This window comes from Dendrobates tinctorius, unplaced genomic scaffold (genome assembly GCF_039654945.1).
Source record: "Dendrobates tinctorius isolate UK_male_01 unplaced genomic scaffold, ASM3965494v1 ptg000083l, whole genome shotgun sequence".
Taxonomy (NCBI): domain Eukaryota; kingdom Metazoa; phylum Chordata; class Amphibia; order Anura; family Dendrobatidae; genus Dendrobates; species Dendrobates tinctorius.
In genome coordinates, this window is record NW_027361751.1 from 31807146 (window position 1) to 31829628 (window position 22483).

General features: G+C 43.6%; 1 protein-coding gene across 3 annotated transcripts in view; it reads right to left on the reverse strand.

Annotated features, from left to right (window-relative positions):
* Positions 1-22483, reverse strand: part of NDUFAF2 (NADH:ubiquinone oxidoreductase complex assembly factor 2) — a 121251-nt gene that overhangs the window by 14729 nt on the left and 84039 nt on the right. For all 3 annotated transcript variants that reach the window (XM_073584275.1, XM_073584276.1, XM_073584277.1), the window contains one exon: positions 10814-10854. In XM_073584275.1, coding sequence (XP_073440376.1) covers positions 10814-10854 — 41 coding nt within the window. The remainder of the gene's footprint in view (positions 1-10813; positions 10855-22483) is intronic.

Consider the following 22483-nt stretch of genomic DNA (forward strand, 5'->3'; position numbering starts at 1 on the left):
GTTTACAAACAACAGTATCACTGTGCTTGATTTGTCAGCAAACTCGCCTGACCTTAACCCCATATAGAATCTATGGGGTATTGTCAAGAGGAAGATGAGAGACACCAGACCCAACAATGCAGACGAGCTGAAGGCTGCTATCAAAGCAACCTGGGCTTCCATAACACCTCAGCAGTGCCACAGACTGATCGCCTCCATGCCACGCCGCATTGATGCAGTAATTGATGCAAAAGGAGCCCTGACCAAGTATTGAGTGCATTTACTGAACATACATTTTAGTAGGCTAACATTTTGGATTTTAAAATCATTTTTCAATGACTATATATGAGTTTCATTTTTTGTATTGAAGAACTGAAATGAATTAACTTTTTGATGATAGTCTAATTTTGTGAGAAGCACTTGGATATAGGCAGCATAGTAGCTCAGTGGTTATCACTGTACTATATACGGACAGCACAGCAGCTCGGTGGTTTGCATTGTACTACAGGGTGGGCCATTTATATGGCTACACCTAAATAAAATGGGAATGGTTGGTGAAATCAACTTCCTGTTTGTTTAAGTATAATGGAGGGGGGAAACTTTTCAAGATGGGTGGTGACCATGGTGGCTATTTTGAAGTCGGCCATTTAGGATCCAACTTTATTTTTTCTAATGAAAAAATCGTAGTTACTTACCGTTAACGGTATTTCTCTGAGACCATGACGGCACCACGGAGAGAGGGGATCCGCCCCATGGGGACAGGAAACCAACAGATAAAAAGGCGGTACCTCTCTCCCGCATCAGTTGTTTTACAGAGCATTAACGAAACTTCAGCCTAATACTAACACAACACTTTAAGAAAAGGAATTTCTATAATCAATAAACTGCGTAGAGGAGACACCACGTGACTTTTTGACTAAACTGTATTTACAATAAGTGCACATCCCACGCGTGTAGGGAGGGAATATACGGGTGCCGTCATGGGCTCAGAGAAATACCGTTAACGGTAAGTAACTACGATTTTCTCTTTCCCCCATGACGGCACCACGGAGAGAATTGCAGAGACTATATATTAGGGGGGACCACTGGCCTCCAGCACCCTTCTACCAAAGGTTAGATCTGAGGAGGTGGCTCCACGACGATGGTAAGCCTGTAGGTTCCCTATGGGGACAGGAAACCAACTGATGTGGGAGAGAGGTACCGCCTTTTTAACTGTAGGTTTCCTGTCCCCGTGGGGCGGATCCCCTCTCTCCGTGGTGCAGTCATGGGGGAAAGAGAAAAATGAGTTATTTACAAGTTTATTAACACTTATAAAATGTGTTCAAAGTGCTGCCCATTGCGTTGGATTGTCAATGCAACCATCTTCACCCACTCTTGACACACTGATAGCAACACCGCAGAAGAAATGCTAGCACAGGCTTCCAGTATCCGTTGTCTCAGATGCTGCACATCTCGTAACTTCTCAGCATAGACAATTGCCTTCAGATGACCCCAAAGATAAAAGTCTAAGGGGGTCAGATCGGGAGACCTTGGTGGACATTCAGCTGGCCCACAACGACCATTCCACTTTCCAGGAAACTTCATATAGGAATGCTCGGACCTGACACCCATAATTGATGGTATGGTGTGGTATATGGGGTTCAATGATAGTGGGGCCATTCTTCATCAATGGAAGCCTCAATGCCACTGGATATCTGAAATTGCTCCATGATGATGTGTTGCCCTCTTTATGCGCTGAAGATGGCACGTTCCCTGAGTTTATCCAGCAAGATGGTGCACCACAACATTATGGGTGTCAGGTCCGAGCATTCCTACAAGGAATCTGACCCCCTTAGACTGGCATTTCTTCTGCGGTGTTGCTATCAGTATGTCAAGTGTGACCCCAGCACCAGGCTCTGGTACAGCAGCTCATTCCCACACTCCAGGAGGACCTAGTGACGTTACAGGGCAGTTGACATCAAGTCATGTGACGGTATAGACCCGGTACCTGTCGGCAGTGGGGGAGTGATGGGAGAGGGAGCGTCAGCTGGCGCTCTCCTCCATCACTGCTTTCAACTGTATCGGCATCTATAATGCCGATAAGTTGAGTGAGCAATGGGGGGGGGGCGCCCTTATGGGCCCCACAGAGGCTCAGCTGGAGACCTTGAGGAGTGGGGGCCCTAGGCAGCTGCCTGGTCTGCCTGCCCTTAACGGCGGCTCTGTATATATGAGCAGCATGGTGGCTCAGTGGTTAACATTTTACTTTATGTAGGACAGCACAGTGGTCTGTGGTTAGCACTGTACTATATATGAGCAGCATGGTGGCTCAGTGGTTAGCACTGTTGCTTTGCAGCACTTGGGTCCCACCATGGACAACATCTGCGAGGAGTTTGTATGTTCTCCCTGTGTTTGCGTGGGTTTCCTTCCACTCCACAAAGACATACTGATAAGGAATCTAGAGTGTGAGCCCTAATGGGAACAGTGATGATAATATCAGTAAAGTGCTGCAGAACATGGTGCCATATGAGAAAAGCATAATAATTTATAAAGATTAGATTTTTTTTTTTCATTTAACCCATCAACATTTTTTTTTAATTTTACCATGGGACTGTGTTTTTTCTTAGGATTTTTTTCCCCTGTTGGTAGCATTTTGGGTAATCCATTTCCAGACTACGTTGTTATGGCAAGACCCAACATTAGTTGTCGCTTTGTAACCTTTTCGGGCAATACTTTCTTATTTGCACAATCAAATTCCATAATTATAATCTTACATAATAGTATATATACACCCAAGTAAGTCCTAAGAACAGGAACCCCGAATACCCCGCCCCGGGGTCTTTCCATAGACACAGGGTTGTCGAGTTTGGGTATATTTGCATCACCAGGTTTCCCTGTAACCCAGTGTGTTCCCTCCTATACATTTTTCTTGTAATCTGCTTTGATCACAACTTACAAGGGGAGAAACAATGGAGATCAGAGGTTTCTCTCATCTCTGTCCTTAGAGCAGCACAGAACCGGTGTATTCCAGCTCAGCTCCTACTACTAAAAGGGTCAGACGTCCACTTGTCATCTACCAGGGCTGTGGAGTCGGAGTCGTGGAGTCGGAGTTAGTTTTGGTTGGAGTCGGAGTCGGTAGAAATGTACCGACTCCAGCTTTAAAAAAAATGTATTAATATTTCATAATTGAACTTTCATATGAATTTTATAAATGTTACTCAAATATATATGTTCTATCAAACTATGAACAACAGTGATAAGCAGTTCTGCTGGAGATAGAGACATTTCTTACTTCTTGTGTGCCACTGTTCTCCACTGCCCTTATCTAATCTTATACTTGGTTACCCTCATGCTGCCCCAACCCCCCTACTTACAATGTATGAAACTGAAAGTGAAAATATGTTGCAATTTCTTAGTAGTAAAGCTCCTGCTCTAGACTAGATCATACTAGGTGTGCGTCTTCCAAGCATCTCACAGCTGCCTGCTACTCAGAAGAGGAAGACTGTAAGAAGTATTATCCTTTCAACAAACTTTGCATCAGTTAACTGTGAGTACATGAGGAATAATAACAGTATTACTGACCACTATATCAGTTGTACGACCTGGCAATAATTTTGTACAATTGTTTTTAGGAAAAACAATTGTCATTTGGATTGTGAATGCAGAATTAAAAACCTGAGAATGTCAAAGAAGCATCACATTAAATCAGCTGTATTTGAACATTTCACCATCGCTCAAGATAGAAAATATTATGTCTGTCAGTGTATGACAAATGATCCAGACGAAAACAAATGCTGTGAAGCCAAGATGAGTGCATATTCAGGCAAAGATAAAAATGCTCCTACCAGAGCTTCTAATCTAAAGAGACATTTACAGCGCTTTCATCCAGAAGTACTGAAAGCAGTGGATGAGAAAGACTGCATCCAAACCAATGAACCAGTGCCCAGCTCTTCCAGCCAAACAAAGGAGCAGAGAACTTTGCAGCCATCAGTTGCAAGATATTTTGTCAGTGACAAAGTTACTGTGACAATGACAGTACATACATTTAAAAAACAGATCATAGAGCTTGTAAAGGATAGTGTGCCTATTTCATTATTTTCACTACCAGCTTTTATGTGTCTGAATGGGGAAATGGCCTGCAAGCTTGGTGTTTCTCTGGAGAGAGAGAGTATTAGAAAATTAGTAATCGAAGAAGCTTTTAAACAAAAGGAAGAACTTAAAAAAACTCTCAAGGGACGCTTTCTGTTTCTTAAAATGGATGCCTGCACACGTCACAGAGTGAACTATTTTGCCATCAATGTCCGATTTGTTTGTGACAAAAATGAAATAGTTACCAAGACATTGGCAGTAAAAGACACCAAAGCTCATCACACCAGTGAGTTTCTCCAGGTCTTGGTGGAAAAGGTTCTGCAAGACTATGAACTTAAAAAAGAGCAAGTTCTTTCTGTCGTAACTGACAATGCTTCAAATATGATAAGTACTATTAAGCTAATGAATGAGAGTAATGATGGTGACCAGCAGCTAGAAGAACATTCTGGGTCCACAGACACAGAAATGTTTGAAATAGAGGAACACAGTATTGTAACTGAGGAGCAAACTGAAGTTGCTTCAGATGAACAGCAACATGATAGTTTAGATGATCTTGTTGAAACTGTGTCAATATGTTTTTTCATTCATCACATGCGCTGTGTTGTGCATACGCTACAGCTGGCTATAAGAGACCGTCTGCAAGAAGGACATGCTGCTGCACTGATTGGCAAGGTGAGAAAATTGGTTACTGTTGCCAGAACCCCTAAAGTTGACTCAATTTTGAAGAGACGTGCTGGAAAAGGGGCAATTATTGATCAAGCCACACGATGGGGCAGTACTTACTTAATGATTCAGCGCTTGGTTGAACTGAAAACCTTTCTTGTAGACATGGCTAACCCTCAACTGACGCTAAATGAAAGTCAGTGGAATCAGGTGACTGAGCTGGAAAAATTTCTAGAGCACCCATTTACAGTGACTAAAAAATTACAAGCAGAGGACTTAACTCCAGGTATTTTCTTAAAGGAGTGGAAGAACCTGATGTTTCGCCTGTCCCAAAGAGGAGGGTTAATTGCAAGTGGCATTGCTACATCAATGAAACGGAGAGAGGAGCTACTATTACAAAATAACATTCTTTTGGCAGCTGTTTATGTAGACCCAATGCATCGGATTCTTCTAGATGATCAACAGCTAAGTAAAGGAAAAGAAGCTCTGTTTGAAATAGCAGTAAGGATGAAAGGGTTGCAGAACAGTCAGGAGGAAGAAGAAGAATTTGGTCGTCCTGCCACATCTTCACCCTCATCATCAACTGATGAAGAATTTAATTTCGAAAAATATTTGGATCACAAGGACCGTGCAAAGCGTTCCCGCATAGAAGAGTCATCCCCATCAAGGAACACAGCCAGTACATTTCAGCAGAATTTTTCATGTGCACTAAAAGAAATTGAGAAATTTGACCGTTCATCAAAAATAACAGTGCAACAAGCAATTCCTCTGTATCCTGACATTGTCAGAGATGTTGCCCGAGTGGTTACTGCTTTGCCACCAACACAAGTTAGTGTAGAGAGGTTGTTCTCTGCTCTCAAAATAATTAGATCAGATTTGAGGGCATCCATGAAGGAGGATCTGACAGAGGCAATACTTTTTCTGAGGACAAATTTATAGATTTCTTCTTATTAACTGCATAAAAGTGTTTATTGCATATTTACTTACAGTTTAGAAAAGTTTATAAAAGTTATTTGCTATATTCTAATTGTATTCTAATAAATGTAGTTTTGCTCTAAGTCGTCTGATTACTTATATGATGGTGAGAAGCTGAATAAGCATGATGTTTAATATTTTACAACAGTAAATTTGTTGTTATGAATTGGCCATTTATGAAGGAGTCGGAGCCGGAGTCGGAGTCGGAGCCTGATAAAATCCAGGAGTCGGAGTCGCAACTGTGGCTTACCGACTCCACAGCCCTGTCATCTACACATACCCATTATAATTCACATGTATGTGTCTTCTGCAATGAGTGCAGCAGCAAAAGACTCCCAGAAACATGTCCGTGTTTGATCCACATCACAGATGAAGGTCCTCTGCAGGCCCTGGCTGACCTCAGTATTATGGCGCTGGTCATCAAGAGGATTAAAAAGACTTTAATATGATAAATTGTTAAGTGTTAGTCCCACTCGGAGACTCTATGAATAGGACTCTATTTTTTCGCTAGTCATTTTTGGGGAAAAATTAAATATCCGCTAAGACTCCGACCTTACAAAAGTGCTGGGTAAAACCAGCAGTGGGGGTCTCATGTTGTGCACGTGAACCATTAAAAAGAACAAAATATTCCGCTTTCGGAAATAATCTGTGACACATTTGTTCTCTGAAAGTGCCATTGATGAAATCAATGTGTCTGCACCGGGCCGCCATGATGGCAGAGAAATCAATAGCGCTTATGAAGGAGCATTAAGTTGCAGCGTTGGAGCCGAGATAAAACTAGATCATGGATTTCAGGAGTCATTGAAAACCACATCTCCTTTATTCTAGCAATCAGACTAAGGCCTCATTCTGATGTCCGTGATTTTCTTGTACGAGAAAATCGGTTTGAGTTTTATCAGTGGTTTTTTTAGGGCCCAATTTCATTTGCGAGGAAAACGGATGAGTGCAATCCGAGAAAAAAAAAAAAAAAAAAAAAAAAAATCGGATTGCACCCGGAACAATGTTATTCAATGTGTTACATCTCATCTGCGATTTTTTTTTTCTCAGCTGAAATCGGACTGAGAAAGAAATCGCAGCATGCTGCGTATCTCAGACGAGACTCACCAATGCAAGTCAATGGTGCGAGAGAAAAAAAAAAAAAAAAATTGCATGGCATACTGACCATGCGACCCTGTCCAATTTTTACAGATCCCTTACCATTCTGTCGCATAGAACACTGTACATGGTCCTGTAAATGATCGTAGAAAAATAGTTGCAGAGGGAAGAGCCAAGTACTGCAGTGCACATGTGCCAAAAAAGGCCAAAGAGCGCTGAGGACGCCAAAATAAACCGGAAGCATGCACATTACAGTACTTTGCTCTGTCCTCATCAGGGCAGATAGAAGTGCGCCTGCAGAAGGAGAGGGATAGAAGACACTGTGTGGGTGACAAACGATGAGTCATCCACATGAAGAAGGGAAGGAGGACGGCAATCGCAAGAAGAGAGGAGGCAGCGGACCAAGCCCAGTGACACCCATCGGACAGGAAAGCCCCCCGTCTGAGTATAATAAAAGCTATTTTTTTGGGATCTGCAGACTGGATTAGGGACTTACTCACAGCTTTCCAGTATGCAGTAAAAAAAAAAAAAAAAAAAAAAGACCCTAATAGTGGTTGCCGTACTTTAGATGAAAAAAAAAAAAAAAACAACCTGGTGATAGGTTCCCTTTAAGGCATCAGGTCTTCCATATACCATCCTATGTCTCCCTGTAAATGGTATAGGCACAGATAGTACTACCTTCCTATGTTGCCCTTAAATCATATAGGCACAGATAGTACTACCTTCCTATGTCTCCCTGTAAGTGATATAGGTAAGGAGAGTACGGCCCAGTGTCTCCCTATAAATGTACACTTAGTGCTGCCTACGTGTTAGCAAATTACGTACAGGCAGGTGCAGCATTCTGAATACGGCCAGCTTTAGGTGTGTTCAAATGTACACATTTTGATGCAGATTTGTCACAGATTTCACATTATGGATTGCAGAGGGTGAAATCTGCAATAAAAGTGATATAGCAGGACTTATCCAGAGCCTAAAAAAATGAGCCAGATCACGTGTTGGTATAAGTGTAATACATAGGTTTGCATTCACACTGTGGGAATTTAACAGACAGAACCTTAAAAAAAAAACAAAAAAAAAAACTGATACTGTTTACAGTACTCATTATGTAAATAACATGGGGTACTTAGTTAACATTTTTTTATTTTTTTTTTAATTAAAACAAAGAACAAAGTAAAAGCCATCCCACCACGACAAGGTGTTCCCCAATCGGAACAGTGCCCAACGCTTGTAGTTGACCTCAAATAATGAAAAGTCCAAAAAAAGAGGAGCCACATCTTAACCAAAGACCCCATGTTATTTACATGTATGATCTCTATTTCTTTACTTACTGCTGGGTATTTGCTCATTTTAGGTTTTTTTTTTCCAGGTTTTGTCTCTTAAATGTCCACAGTGTGAATGCACACCTATGCATTGCACTTATACCAACATGAGCTCTGGCTCAATTTATTTTTTTCGGTTCTAGTTTAGTTCTTTGTACAAACAATGGACGTGGCTCCCATTTTTCATGGGCCACTCATTTTGTTTATATAGCTTTCTGCGGACGGGTGTCAGAACATGGCCTTATCTACTTTTACATCTGCTGACACAGTGAGGTGAACTGCAAGAGTTAGAGATCATCCTGATTGGGTCACCTTGTCGTGGTGGGATGGCTTTTACTCTTTTTTGCTCAAAACAATATTAACCAAGTGACCTATGTTATTTACATACTGTTGCCATTTACTTGCTACAGGTTAATCGCTTATTTTGTTTTTATCTTTGGTTTTGTTAGGACTTATAATCTGCACCATGGGTCAATGCTAAATCAGACATTTTCTGCAATTTGTGGTGGTTAGATCTCATCCATAATGCAGCTACTGTAATACGCTGCGGATATTCTGCCCTCAATTCCGGATGGAAAATCCACATTGAAATGTCAGAAGAAAAAAAAAATGGTAGATTTTGGATGCTAACTGTCCCTTCCATCCATATTCCCACAGATTAATCAGCATTTTGATATTTTAATTTTCCTTCCATCACAACTCTGGACATAATTAGGCTCCGAGTGAAGAGATTATGTAATTATTATTGACATAGGAAACCAATACGTATAACGAGCAGGGGCAGATGAAAGTTAAGTAGAACTTTCCCAAATAACTTTCATGAAGAGTAAGAAGTAATTATGAAAATGTCCTCTATGATTTATTATACCTCTGCTAGGAAAGCAAAAGAAGCTGCCATGATTAAAATATGAGCATAATTAATGCTGACTTTCAACTCGCTTTTCTACAAAGACCAATTAGGAAAAATTGCAAATACCAAAGTTTAAAATCTGGTAAACCATGGCGGCATCACAAACAATGAGGGGAGCCGTAGGATTTCCACTAGGAGTTCATACACTAATAACAAAGCCAGGAAGTACAGGACTAAATGAGAAACCCAGCCAAAATGTTTTATACGGCCCTCAACAGAGTTATTGTCTGTAAATGGAGTCTTCCGCCCTGTTAGAGTTAATATAGAGAAGCGTTCCTTATAAAGAGGAAAAATAAAGAATGGAAATGATGACATCACGACTCCCAGTGACTTGAGTGCTGCAGCGACAGGTGGCACTTCCATTCCGCCGGATGCCACTGCAGTGGCGGTGCTGGGGCAGAGTGCAGAGTTGGGTGGTACATATGGATTATTTTTTTAAAGGCTTCCCTACACAACTTTTAATAACAGCAGAGAGCCCCTTTAACTAATATTTTGTTGGTCATCTATCTGGGGGCGAATGATACAATCAGTAAAATAATCCAGGCACAGATAGTGTTGCCTTATTTCACCCTCCGCACGGTTTCTATCTGTAAATATAGAGAGTTAACCATAACACCTTGTCTTTCCTAGTAGATGATTGATGTAGGTATGGACAGTAGAGCTCGTCTGTGAATATAGGCAGATGGGACATACAGAGACAGGCAGTCCTATGTAGGCACAGATAGTACTGCTTCCTTGTCTTTCCTAGTAAATAACATTAAACAAGCAAGGAGACACAGGTGCCTATCTGTACTACCTGGAAATAAACCAGGAGCAGAGTATTACCTACCTGTAATGATGAAGGTTCAGTATTGTCTCTGAATACTGAAATGAAAGCTGAAATCTGAACTTCAACTGCATCTGAATTGTTTTGTTTAAAATTCATTGTGGTAATGTCTAGAACCAAAATTAGAAAAATGTTGTCTCTGTCCAAATATATATGGACCTAACTGTATGGGACAGTTTACTTTCCACATTAATGCAGCAGTCACCTGGCACGATGGACTCGGATATGGACTCTTGCAACCATGGTATTTTTTGCGGGGTTGTCTCCAATTTTTGGCTATAAATTGTAGGACGGGCCTCGGTAAGAGAATGAGGATTTTCCTTTCCCTGTGCCATATTACATAAGAATAACTTTCTGTATTTCCAGTTACCTATTGTCTTTTTAACAGTAAAAACGTTCCTAATTATCAGAAGAGCTTTCTTCCCATCCTTACATATTTACCTCCCGAAAAATGCTGAAGCGGACATTGCCATCATGAGGATAGGTGAAGAGAGGAGGAGATCGATGGGAAAGAGAAATAAAAGGTTTGGCCTTCACAGTGAAAGTTATAAAAGTTGTAAAGAAAGGCTGACACATTATAACGCTGGGGTCTAGGCTAAAATCAGACCAAGGAAATCATCTGCTCGGAGTTTGAATGTTCTCGCCATGTTTGCATGGGTCTTCTCCCAAAGTTCAAAAACATTCTGATAGGTAAATGGCTGTTTATGAATGACACTATGGTGTCCACGGAGGCATAGTACAATATATTCTCACCATGGACAGTTGAGGCATAGCCACATATTCCATAAAATGTCATAGTGCTAAATGCCAACTCCAAAATGAGAGTTCCCCGACCTGCGACGGCAGGGGCGGCTGCCGTCTCTCTCCACTCATGTCCATTCTCCTTTCCAAAGAGTTGTGGCAGTGATGACCTCACCAGAAGGGACAGGAGGTACAAGAAGACGCATTTTTTGATGATATAATATTTATTCGAAACCTCACCTCATTTGTCGGAGGGTCTTTCCTTTTTCCTCTGATCCACGCTACAATAGAAAAGAGAAAAAGGAGTTATAGCCAGAAATAAAATATGAGGATTTTTCCGATTTCAGATGTGAAAGCTCGAGCAACATCAATCTTCAAGAACAAACAAAAGAATTCTAAAAAGATTTCGACGCTTCAGACTTCTGCAGATGGGATGCTAATGAATTTTTTAGTATAGTTAAAAATATGTTTATGCTGGAGATATTCCCCGATGTATGAAGGAACCTCTAAAAGCTCCCATTACCTGCCTGTTATTTACTTGTATGCTTTCAGACTGCAGACTAAATCACACATAGGGAATAAATCAATCCCTGCACTAAGCTGTGGATACAAAGCAATGCACTGAAAATAACAGAAGAACATCAATAATATCAGTAACACATCACTTATGAAGGGCTATTTACCACCTCGGCAGCTCTGTTCCACCCATACGGACAATATGGACTATTTAAGCTACAGCTTTCTAATGCTTGTTTGGACCGGCTGTAGAGCCCAGATTGGAAGGGATTTCACATTTTAACTTGACACATGATTATGTAATAGAAGTCTGGATACCTGCAGCCACTATTAGTGAGAGCTTAAAGGGGTTTTACAATGTGACCAAGAACAAATAGGCAGGTATATTACCTGCCAGTTGTACCCAGTGCCCATCTGTGCTGGATTAGAGTGTTCACAGACTGCTCCGGCCCATTGTACATGGTGGCCATCTCTGGTAGCTCAGTGTGGTCACAGACGGCTCCTGCCCATTGTACTCGGTACCCATCTTTGCTGGCTCAGTGTTGTTACAGACTGCTCCTGCCCACTGTACCTGGTGCCCATCTCTGCTGGCTCAGTGTGATCACAGACTGCTCCTGTCCACTGTACCCAATGCCCATCTCTGCTGGCTCAGTGTGGTCACAGTCTGCTCCTGCCTGTTGTACCCATTGCCCATCTCTGCTGGCTCAGTGTGGATACAGAACGCTTCTGCCCGTTGTACCCAAAGCTCATCTCTGCTGGCTCAGTGTGGTCACAGACTGCTCCTGCCCACTGTACCCAATGCCCATCTCTGCTGGCTCAGTGTGGTCACAGTCTGCTCCTGCCTGTTGTACCCATTGCCCATCTCTGCTGGCTCAGTGTGGATACAGAATGCTTCTGCCCGTTGTACCCAAAGCTCATCTCTGCTGGCTCAGTGTGGTCACAGACTGCTCCTGCCCATGTACCCAATGCCCATCTCTGCTGGCTCAGTGTGGTCACAGTCTGCTCCTGCCTGTTGTACCCATTGCCCATCTCTGCTGGCTCAGTGTGGATACAGAATGCTTCTGCCCGTTGTACCCAAAGCTCATCTCTGCTGGCTCAGTGTGGTCACAGACTGCTCCTGCCCATGTACCCAATGCCCATCTCTGCTGGCTCAGTGTGGTCACAGTCTGCTCCTGCCTGTTGTACCCATTGCCCATCTCTGCTGGCTCAGTGTGGATACAGAATGCTTCTGCCCGTTGTACCCAAAGCTCATCTCTGCTGGCTCAGTGTGGTCACAGACTGCTCCTGCCCACTGTACCCAATGCCCATCTCTGCTGGCTCAGTGTGGTCACAGTCTGCTCCTGCCTGTTGTACCCATTGCCCATCTCTGCTGGCTCAGTGTGGATACAGAATGCTTCTGCCCGTTGTACCCAAAGCTCATCTCTGCTGGCTCAGTGTGGTCACAGACTGCTCCTGCCCATGTACCCAATGCCCATCTCTGCTGGCTCAGTGTGGTCACAGTCTGCTCCTGCCTGTTGTACCCATTGCCCATCTCTGCTGGCTCAGTGTGGATACAGAATGCTTCTGCCCGTTGTACCCAAAGCTCATCTCTGCTGGCTCAGTGTGGTCACAGACTGCTCCTGCCCACTGTACCCAATGCCCATCTCTGCTGGCTCAGTGTGGTCATAGTCTGCTCCTGCCCATTGTACCCAGTGCCCTCCTCTTCTAGCTCAGTGCACTCACAGACTAGTCCAGTCCATTGTACCCGGTTCCCTTCTCTGCTGGCTCAGTGTCGTTGCAGACTGCTCCTGCCCGTTGTATCCAGTGCTCATCTCTGATGGCTCAATGTACTCACAGACTAGTCCTGTCCATTGTACCCAGTGCCCTTCTCTGCTGGCTCAGTGTGGTTACAGACTGCTCCTGCCTGTTGTATCCGATGCTCATATCTGCTGGCTCAGTGTGGTCACAGACTAGTCCTGTCCACTGTACCCAGTGCTCATCTTTGCTGGCTCAGTGTGGTCACAGACTGCTACTGTCCATTGTACTCAGTGCCCCTCTCTGATGGCTCAGTGAGGTCACAGACTGCTCCTGTCCATTGTACTCAGTGCCCCTCTCTGATGGCTCAGTGTGGTCACACAATAGTCCTGTCCATTGTACCCAGTGCCCTTCTCTGATGGCTCAGTGTGGTCACAGACTGCTCCTGTCCGTTGCTCGATTCAGGGCAGTAGAAAAAAAAGCCTATCCTATATGGAAATGGTGCAAAATCGATTGGTATTGGTGTTGATGTCCCCCCCCCCCCCCAACATCATGCAATAAGATAGAAAAGGATCCTGGATTGCAGGTGGCACCGTGTATGGTCCAGGCCTGCTCCCTGGACCAGGACTACCATAAAGTGACTATTATCAGGTATTCTGCAAGATGGAGGTGAAATAAAGAAATGGACAGTAAACTCTTTAGAGGGTAAATAATCCAGTTGCATCAATTTATAAAAGGGAAAACTGATTTACTCAGCTCTTCCCACTTGTCCTGTAGCAGTGGCAAGTGGGGTTAATATTTGTGGGGTTGATGTCACCTTTGTATTGTCAGGTGACATCAAGCCACAGCTTAGCAATGGAAAGGTTTCTATAGGACACCCATTCATTACTAATCCTATAATTATATTGTAAATAAACAGCCAGAATAAAGTTTTTTTATTTGAAATAAAACCAAATCACGCTTTTCCATTTTTATTTAAAACTAACAAACACAGTTATACTCACCTAACACATATTCCACCAAAGCCCTAGTCTCCTGGAATAAAACAAAAAATAACCATATCCCTCACCTGTCTGCTGTTCTATCTCATGCCGTAATCCATGTCTGGGGATTAATAGTTTTTAACCTGGATGGAGCTAAGATGTGACCTTCCAGGCTGAGAACCACTGATGAATGAGCTGCTGCGAGCACAGCATCAGCGAGCAGCGGTGACATGATTGAAGTTACCGCAGGTCACTAAAGCTGCGTTCCCAGACGGGCCAATGAACTGCAATGACCACAGCACCGTGAGAAAAAGTCACTGGCCACGACAGTGATCTGTGGTTGCCACACAGGAGAAGAAGTACCGTACTGTCTCTTACCTGACAGCATCCGTGGCTCTTCGTTTGATTAGCTGGCCTACGTAAATCGCACAAGACCATCTAATCAAAAGAAGAGCCGTGGAAGCCAGCAGTAGGAGGGAATACACCTGCTCCCATGCAGCAACCAGAGACCACTGTAATGGCCGAAGGAATGGGACATGCAAATCTTTTCGCACCAAGTGTACTGGCCGTGTCTCCATCAGAGTAGTACTAGATTCACAGGTAGAGCATTATATTTGAGATATTTTATTATTCATCATGTATATTGTTTTTGTAGATTATGGTTAGATCTCCAACTGTCAGAAAGCAGAGGACAATGAACGAACACAGAGCTGTGCAAAGTCCACAATCCACATTTTTCTTCACCACGACAGAGGAAATAATTGATCATTTACACGACTTTGGCTGGAGTCTCGAAAGCAGCAAAATGTCAGACAATAAAATTAACTCTCTGGTTAATATGAAGCAGCGCTGGAGTAGACTCCTCGCAGTGTAAGGTACGAGGAAAGTTCAGACTATGTTCTCGATAGCATAACCTTTCCAACAAAGAGCAACTGTGCCATAAATTGGCATTAGAAAGGCCACTGCTTATGAGTCTAAATGAATCGAGTAGTTTGTCAACCTGATTAATGGCAGAATCACATCCTTCTCATCTGCGTTTGGTAAATGCAGCTTAACAGAAATGGTTAAGTATCTCAAAAAAGGTCAAGGTTGTATTCATTTGCGTAATATATTTTTAACGTCATTTAACCCTAATTTTTCTGGCAGGGAATGAAGGGTCTGATGTGAAATGTACCTTGAGATATTACAACCTGGCACTGTAGGAATAATTAACCGACTACTGGCCGGTAATGTTAGGAGCCACTGATCGGTAGCACTCGCACAATCTGGAGTGGAGCTCAGAAAAATGTGAAAAATTGGAGATGGAGCGTTCAGAGTATGGTCAGAAGCACAGAGATTACTACACATTAGGGCTTTTTCTTTTTCTATAGTGTGCCTCATCCCATCACCTTAGTGACATGTTGTTAGGTTGAACAATAAATAATGTTCAATAGTTGCCTGCCCCTGGCCCAATGGGTATTGATCAGTGGCCACTAAAAGAATCACACTACACACAGTCAGATGTAATCTCTCTTTGATCAATCTGTGCCATAGCTCCAAGAGAGTAAGAGTGAGAGAGAGTTTATTGATTCAACATAGGTTTATACGTCTCTTATAAGGGGGCTCGGTTAACTCTAAAATGGGAGTGTTCAGATGTATTTCATTGGTTAGTGGGTTGGGCAGTGAGCTAGTCCGGGCGGATCCATGAGGTCATCACAGTGGGCATCGTCGTGGGTGGATCCATGGAGCACATGGTGGTTTGGCCGAACTGGAAATTCCAGCTCCAATAGCACATGGCATGAGGCAAGCAGGAAATGGCAGCCATCTTTAGTGTCACACTTTGATCTGAAAAAGATCATGTAAGGTGAAATAATACACTTGAGGTTAATTAAGTATTTGAGCTTAAGGCTCTCCTCATCAGTGTGACATCTGTTTACATCACATGTGCACAGAACATGTATGTAGCAAGCTCAGGAACTGAGCCCGCTCCATACAACAGCTGATCTCTGTATGATACAGATGAAACTCGCCTGCAAGTGCTGCCATAGGAGAAAACACTAATTCTAACCCCCTGTTAGGACTGCAATATTAGTACTCCTATTGAGGGTTGGCAAATTTTTCAGGCACCTAACACAATTGTAAAAGCTTTTATGAAAAAACTTCTCAGGTTTCAAACCGGGCATCTTGCCTGATGCTTTCTGCATCAAGAGGCGGGAGCGTTGGAGAGATGTTTCTACTGCTACTTACCTCCTCCACTGGCAGTTCCTCTAAGGACTACTGACACCAGGACAATTTACCGCGACAACTAAGTAATTGGGTTACATGGGCATCTCCCGGCCTTGGAGCCCCCTCCTCACTTGTTTCATGAACCTGGGAATGTATTACATGAGGCGCTATCCTCTCTTCCATTTCTTCTGTATTCCTACAACCATGTGACCAACCCACATAATTTTTACAGTTCAGCAGATCCTATATACACAGTGCGTAGCTTGAAGCCTCTGGGCCACAATGTAAAACTGTTTCCGGTAGCCTGCACACGATACCATATGCCGTTTATGACCCTGCAGTCTTCTGTTGCAGAGCGGCCTAAGGACCTCCTCATATACTATGGCCCATTTGTCTGCCACACTTGCATCCTCTATAGCTATGCCCTGATCTACAGCCTGCATTACCCCTACCCTCCTTCTCTAACTCAATTATATTGTACTGGGATTTGGACAGGGCCATAAACTAGCCATTATCTAATCCTGAGATCTGCACACACATACCTTGGAGTATTAAATATAATTTAGTATATTTCTGTATACTTACTTACCTAATTTTATGTCTCCCAAATTTGAAAGTTCTAAAAAAGGGACACAAACTGCGGCGCAATAAGACGCACAGTAGCCAACTGCTTTCACGGACCCCCCACAATGCACACCACATACTGTATACTGATCTGAGCAACCTTACACAGTTTGATACCCACAGTGACTGTTACTAATAGTGTGATGCCTCCACAACCCCACCTACAGTTTAGTGTCCCTACAGCCCCCCAACACAGTATGATGCCCCACAGCCCCAACACAGTAAGATGCCTTCATATTCCTCGCAGTAAACCTCATGCAAGAATTTCACTTGTCTGCATGACTGCTCCTCAGCAACTTAGCTGCTCTCTGCTGCCCGGTCAAGTGACCTAAAGGTATTTCAGTATCCACATGGACGGAATGGTGGAGCAGGGACCTGTCGGCTCCCTGCTCCACCATTATGTTCAACTATATGACATACCCGTGACTGCTCCAAAAATTTGGGAATGACCTGCTATATCTGGGACGGTGAAGAGGAATGTCCATTTTACTTGGCAGAGGAGAATGATAACTTTATATGACATACATTTCTATAATGGTGCCTTTTTTCTTATCTTTAGTGCCCAGTATGGCAAACACAGGCTATACAATACTAAATGTAGAAGAAGGTAATGACATGAATAATTTACATACACAATAGTAAAAATGATCATGTGCACAGTAGTCTTTCATTACCGCTTGCTAAAATAAAGATGTGGCGACCTCTCCGCTACATGGCAGGCTACTGGCTTAAATAAAACCCCAGACTCATTAACTTATCTTTTTTTATTCTCTGGACGCTTGAATACGAATTAAATAAGATAAATTGTCTCCATTCTCGGCGTGGTAATGGAGGTTATGAAATTCCAAGCAGATTAACGCTTCTCTAATTCCTTCCCGCTTCACTTGACACACACTTTACCAGGCAGAGGCTTCTTCTAGGAATAGCTCCGATAAAACAAGGAGATGAAAACGACAGAATGAGCCGGGGGCGGCAGGTACCAGGAAAGTTCAAACACCTATTCAGTCCTAGCTTAAATTCCGCAAAAATACATAATAAAAGTATGTGAACCCAGAAATCTACATGTATATGAATGCGTCCGTACATCCATTTACAAGTTCGGCACCCAAGGCCTATGTAGATACCCAGTGATCCATTATTAATATGCAAGTGTGCAGGGATTAGATCAGCCTTATCTGGTTAGTAAACTCTGTGATGTTAAGCACCTGTCCCGGATCCGCGCTTTTCTTCTCTTACCATGGTCCACTAGACTCTTTTTGTGCTACATATCAGGCTTTGCAGGTAGCCCAGCATTCCCAAGTTTATTGAACTTCCAAGGCCAATATAAGTCCTCCCAAGACACACAGCTGTGTCTTAGAATTAAGATTTTCTTGTTTGACTTTTAGTTTATCTGTGAACACTACCTGTCAGTGGTCTCCAGGACTTCACCCGTCTGTCTGCGTCTTTCAGTAACCTTTCTACATGTCCGCCTTCGGCTTCCAGGAGGTCTCCAGTCTGCTTGCAGTTTTCCGGACTTTCTGAACATTTTTAATTTATGGTACCTTTGCTATGTGTCCGCCTGTGGCTTCCTGAAGGTCTCCCACTCGTCAGTGGTTTCCTGCATTCTACCTGCTTGCCTGTGGTCTCCTTGATGTCTCCAGCCTCACAGTGGTTTCCATCATCCCGGCTGCTTGTCTGTTTTTTCCTGGACGTCTACAGCCTGTCAGTGGTTTCCAGTATCCGGCCTGCATGCCTGTGATTTCTTGATGTCTCCCACCTGCCTGTCTGAGGTCTATTGAACGTTTCCCACTTGCCAACGGCTTCCATCATCCAGCCTGCTTGACTGACTGTGGCATCCTTGATGTCTCCCGACTGCCTGTGGTTTCCAGCATCCCGCCTGCATGCCTGTGATTTCCTGATGTCTCCCACCTGCCTGTCTGCGGTCTCCTGAACATTTCCCGCTTGCCAATGGTTTCCAGCATCCAGCCTGCTTGACTGTGGCATCCTTGACTGCCTGTGGTTTCCAGCATCCCACCTGCCTTCGGTATTCTGGACATTTCCTATTGTCTGCAGTCTCCGAGAAGTTTCCTGCTTGCTTGCAGTTTCCAGCATTCCACCTGTGGCTTTGCAGTCCCTCAGCTGTCCATGGTCCGCGTTGTCGAACTAGCTGCCGCACCGACGTCCATGTGATCTTGGGCTTGAAGGATCTACTTTACATAGTGAGCCCGCTTAATGTAACATTATGTTAAAGGGAAGGTGCCGTGTTTTTTCATTATTTAATGTAAAAAAGAAAATAGTATAAAACGATATTGTCCCCTAAGCTTGACTCAGTGGTGTGTATGTTTTTGTTTTTTTTACCGTATTAATGCAGCCACTGGGGGCTGCCATCTTACCTTTCTGGCTGCTGAACGACACTTTCCATGCTCATTTACAGCAGTCCCTGGGCATAAGAGAGAACAGTAGGCTTTCGACCCTATCTGCACCATTGCAGCAGCATCAGCCGTGAACTGGGCACACCTCTGTGGGCAGCACAATTCACAGCTGTAGGTGTGGCCAGGCGCCATTTTATTAGAGCCCAGTGCTTTCCTTTTAGCTCCATTTACACTCTATTGCAAGCACTGTTACGTCGGATGCTGTACTGTAGATGCACTGTGGATGTTCACTCTGCACATACCAGCTGCAGGAGAGGATACAGGATGAGCTCCTGGACACCGAGCTGCTCTTTCCAAAACATCCGACCAGCTGCTGCCCCTGCTCTTGCAAAACATAGGAGGAGCTGCTCCCTGCTCTTTCAAAACACTTGGCCATCTGCTGGACATCTAATCCTATCCTGTGTGATACTGACTGCTGAGCCATGTATCTAATCCTCTCCTGTGTGATACTGACTGCTGAGCCGTGTATCTAATCCTATCCTGTGTGATACTGACTGCTGAGCTGTGTATCTAATCCTCTCCTGTGTGATACTGACTGCTGAGCCGTGTATCTAATCCTCTCCTGTGTGATACTGTGTGCTTATCCGTGTATCTAATCCTATCCTGTGTGATACTGACTGCTGAGCAGTGTATCTAATCCTCTCCTGTGTGATACTGACTGCTGAGCAGTGTATCTAATCCTCTCCTGTGTGATACTGTGTGCTTATCCATGTATCTAATCCTATCCTGTGTGATGCTGACTGCTGAGCTGTGTATCTAATCCTGTGTGATAGTCTGCTAAGCCGTGTATCTATTCCTCTCCTGTGTGATACTGACTGCTGAGCCGTGTATCTAATCCTCTCCTGTGTGATACTGACTGCTGAGCCGTGTATCTAATCCTATCCTGTGTGATACTGACTGTTGAGCCGTGTATCTAATCCTATCCTGTGTGATACTGACTGCTGAGCCGTGTATCTAATCCTATCCTGTGTGATACTGCTCTCCTGAAACTCTGTGCTGCTGTCACCCTGCTGGTTTTATGTGTGATCTACATGGTGGTATTGTGTATGATCTATATGGCGGTATTATGTGTGAAGTATATGGCGGTATTATGTGAGAACACTATGGCAGTATTATCTGCTAAAATGGGACCCATTCTAGGGTGGTTCTGGCTGAGCACCTGCACACGGGTCAGGGGTAATAGGTGCAGTCAGGGGAGGGCTGGTGAGGCAGCTGAAGAGAGGGGTCTCATTTTTATCGTTACTATATGGCTACATTTCCCCCCATCCTGCTTCCCAGCAACACCCCGGACTGCGCCTTTCGCCTCGCTTTCACACATCGCCAGGACAGGATCTGAGGAGGGGAATGGGGTCTTTGCATGCAAAGTCTGGATCAGAACAGGCCATTAATCAGCAGAAATGTTTCCTGGATTTCTGTGGTGCTGTCACCCTGCTCCGCTCCCATATATCTCCCTCTGTGACCCCCCCATAGACCAGCACAATGCTCTCCAGAAATACTCTGTGCTGCTGTCACCCTGCTCCCAGAATCCTTGCTGCCTGCCATCCTCGGTGACCGAAGACCCCATTCCTCTCCTCAGATCCTGTCCTGGCGAGGTGTGAAAGCGAGGCGACAGTGGCCTGATATATGGTGGAAGGAGCAGGGTGACAGCAGCACAGAGTATTTCAGGAGAGCAGTGTGCTGGTCTATGGGGGGCACCCTGTTCGGTGCCAGGGATTGTACATAGAGCGCTGTGTTTTATACACATGGATGGACCGTCTTCTTGTCTGCTCCACAGAAATCCAGGAAGCATTTCTGCTGATTGATCACCTGTTCTGATCCAGACTTTACATGCAAAGACAGTCAGTAACTTTGCAGGCCCCATCAAAATGGCTGCTCACTGTGTTCCTAAATGTCATCCTCTCTTTTCCCTTAGCAAACACCCAGAAGGGGAGGAGAGGAGTGACATCACACCATGTCAGCAGATTCCGCCCATAACTACTGCAGTGCAGTAATGTGAGCTAATTGTACACTAGGTTTTTGTGCCAAATTTCAGTAGCTGCTCCCCCTAGTGTTAACAAGTGGAAATGCCAAACTTTTTAAAATTATTTTTCATATTTTACAAAATTAAAAACAAATGATAATATTTTTTAAGAAAATGTAAACATTAATTCTTTACATTTTTTCAATTGCTGAAAACATTTTTTTTTTTTTGGATGGCACCTTCCCTTTAAAGCGCGATGAATGCATGACGTTGGGGGGGGGGGGCTACTAATCAGAAGAGCTACAGGTAGTAGGAGGTCCTGCAGCCACTATCAACGTGGCCAATGGCCCGGGAATTCTGTGAACTTTATTGCTAAACTTTAGTGATAACTTATTAAGATGGGAAATCTCTTTAGCATAGAAACATTTAAAGATAATTATTTTTAAAGCTACTGCAAAATAACTGCAAACTCAAACATGTATTTCCCTGCGGTTTGTGTAGCACTGCAGCTTCCTGTTATGAATGCTTCACAATTAAAGGGGGGAAAAAAAGTTTTTTTTATGCAAATACGCAACATATTAATTAATGTAAAGCTTAGCATAAAGTGACTTTATACTTTACAATGCGTTAGCGCTGATGAAGGAACAGAGACACAATGCTGCACAAATTATAATAGAGCATCAAACTGTTCAATCAGTGCGAGAATTTCTATGTAAACCTAATCATATTCTCCGCTTCTTCGCTGAACGGATGGTGGAATAAATAAATACCAAGTATTATAACATATTCAGGAGGAATGGACATCTCCGGTGCACACAGCAGAGACTTGGAAGTGAACCGTCACCTCTCTCCCATTTCTAGAAGTTTAATTATAGCCTTTTCTGCCGGTGATGGTCGTGGGGTGCACTCGCAGCGTTGCCTAAATTAAATAGTCCTCTCTGAGTAGGAGATAACTGGACATTTTCGCACCTATCGAGACCCCGGCATTCTTTCATCTGCGCTTATTTGCATTTTGATTAGTATGCATGAGATTTCCATTGAACCTTTACACTCCTACTGGCACATAATACACTTTAATGAGCATAAAAGTGAGCATGCAAATTAAAACTGCCATTAATCACTAAATGCTACAGGAAATTGGGAGGCTGGAACAAGAAGGCAGTAAAATGCATGCACTCTCCAAATCTCTATAGGCCCTGGCAATGACGGATAGGCTTTCAGGAGCACCGCTGACACAGGGAGGAGGTAAATAAAATATTCCATCGGCATAGACAATAGGTGACCATTCAGCAGGAGGACTGGGAACATGTAATGTGCAGAGTGCATCTTCTAGAAACTGCACTAGAGGGAAATGACTGATGAAGATGGGGATTAGCTCCTGGAGGCTGGCATTAGAGGACACCTTTTTTCAGTCCTGGGAAACTTTATAATTTGATATTATTTGTAAATTATTATATCGAGGCTGGCTAGTTGCCTT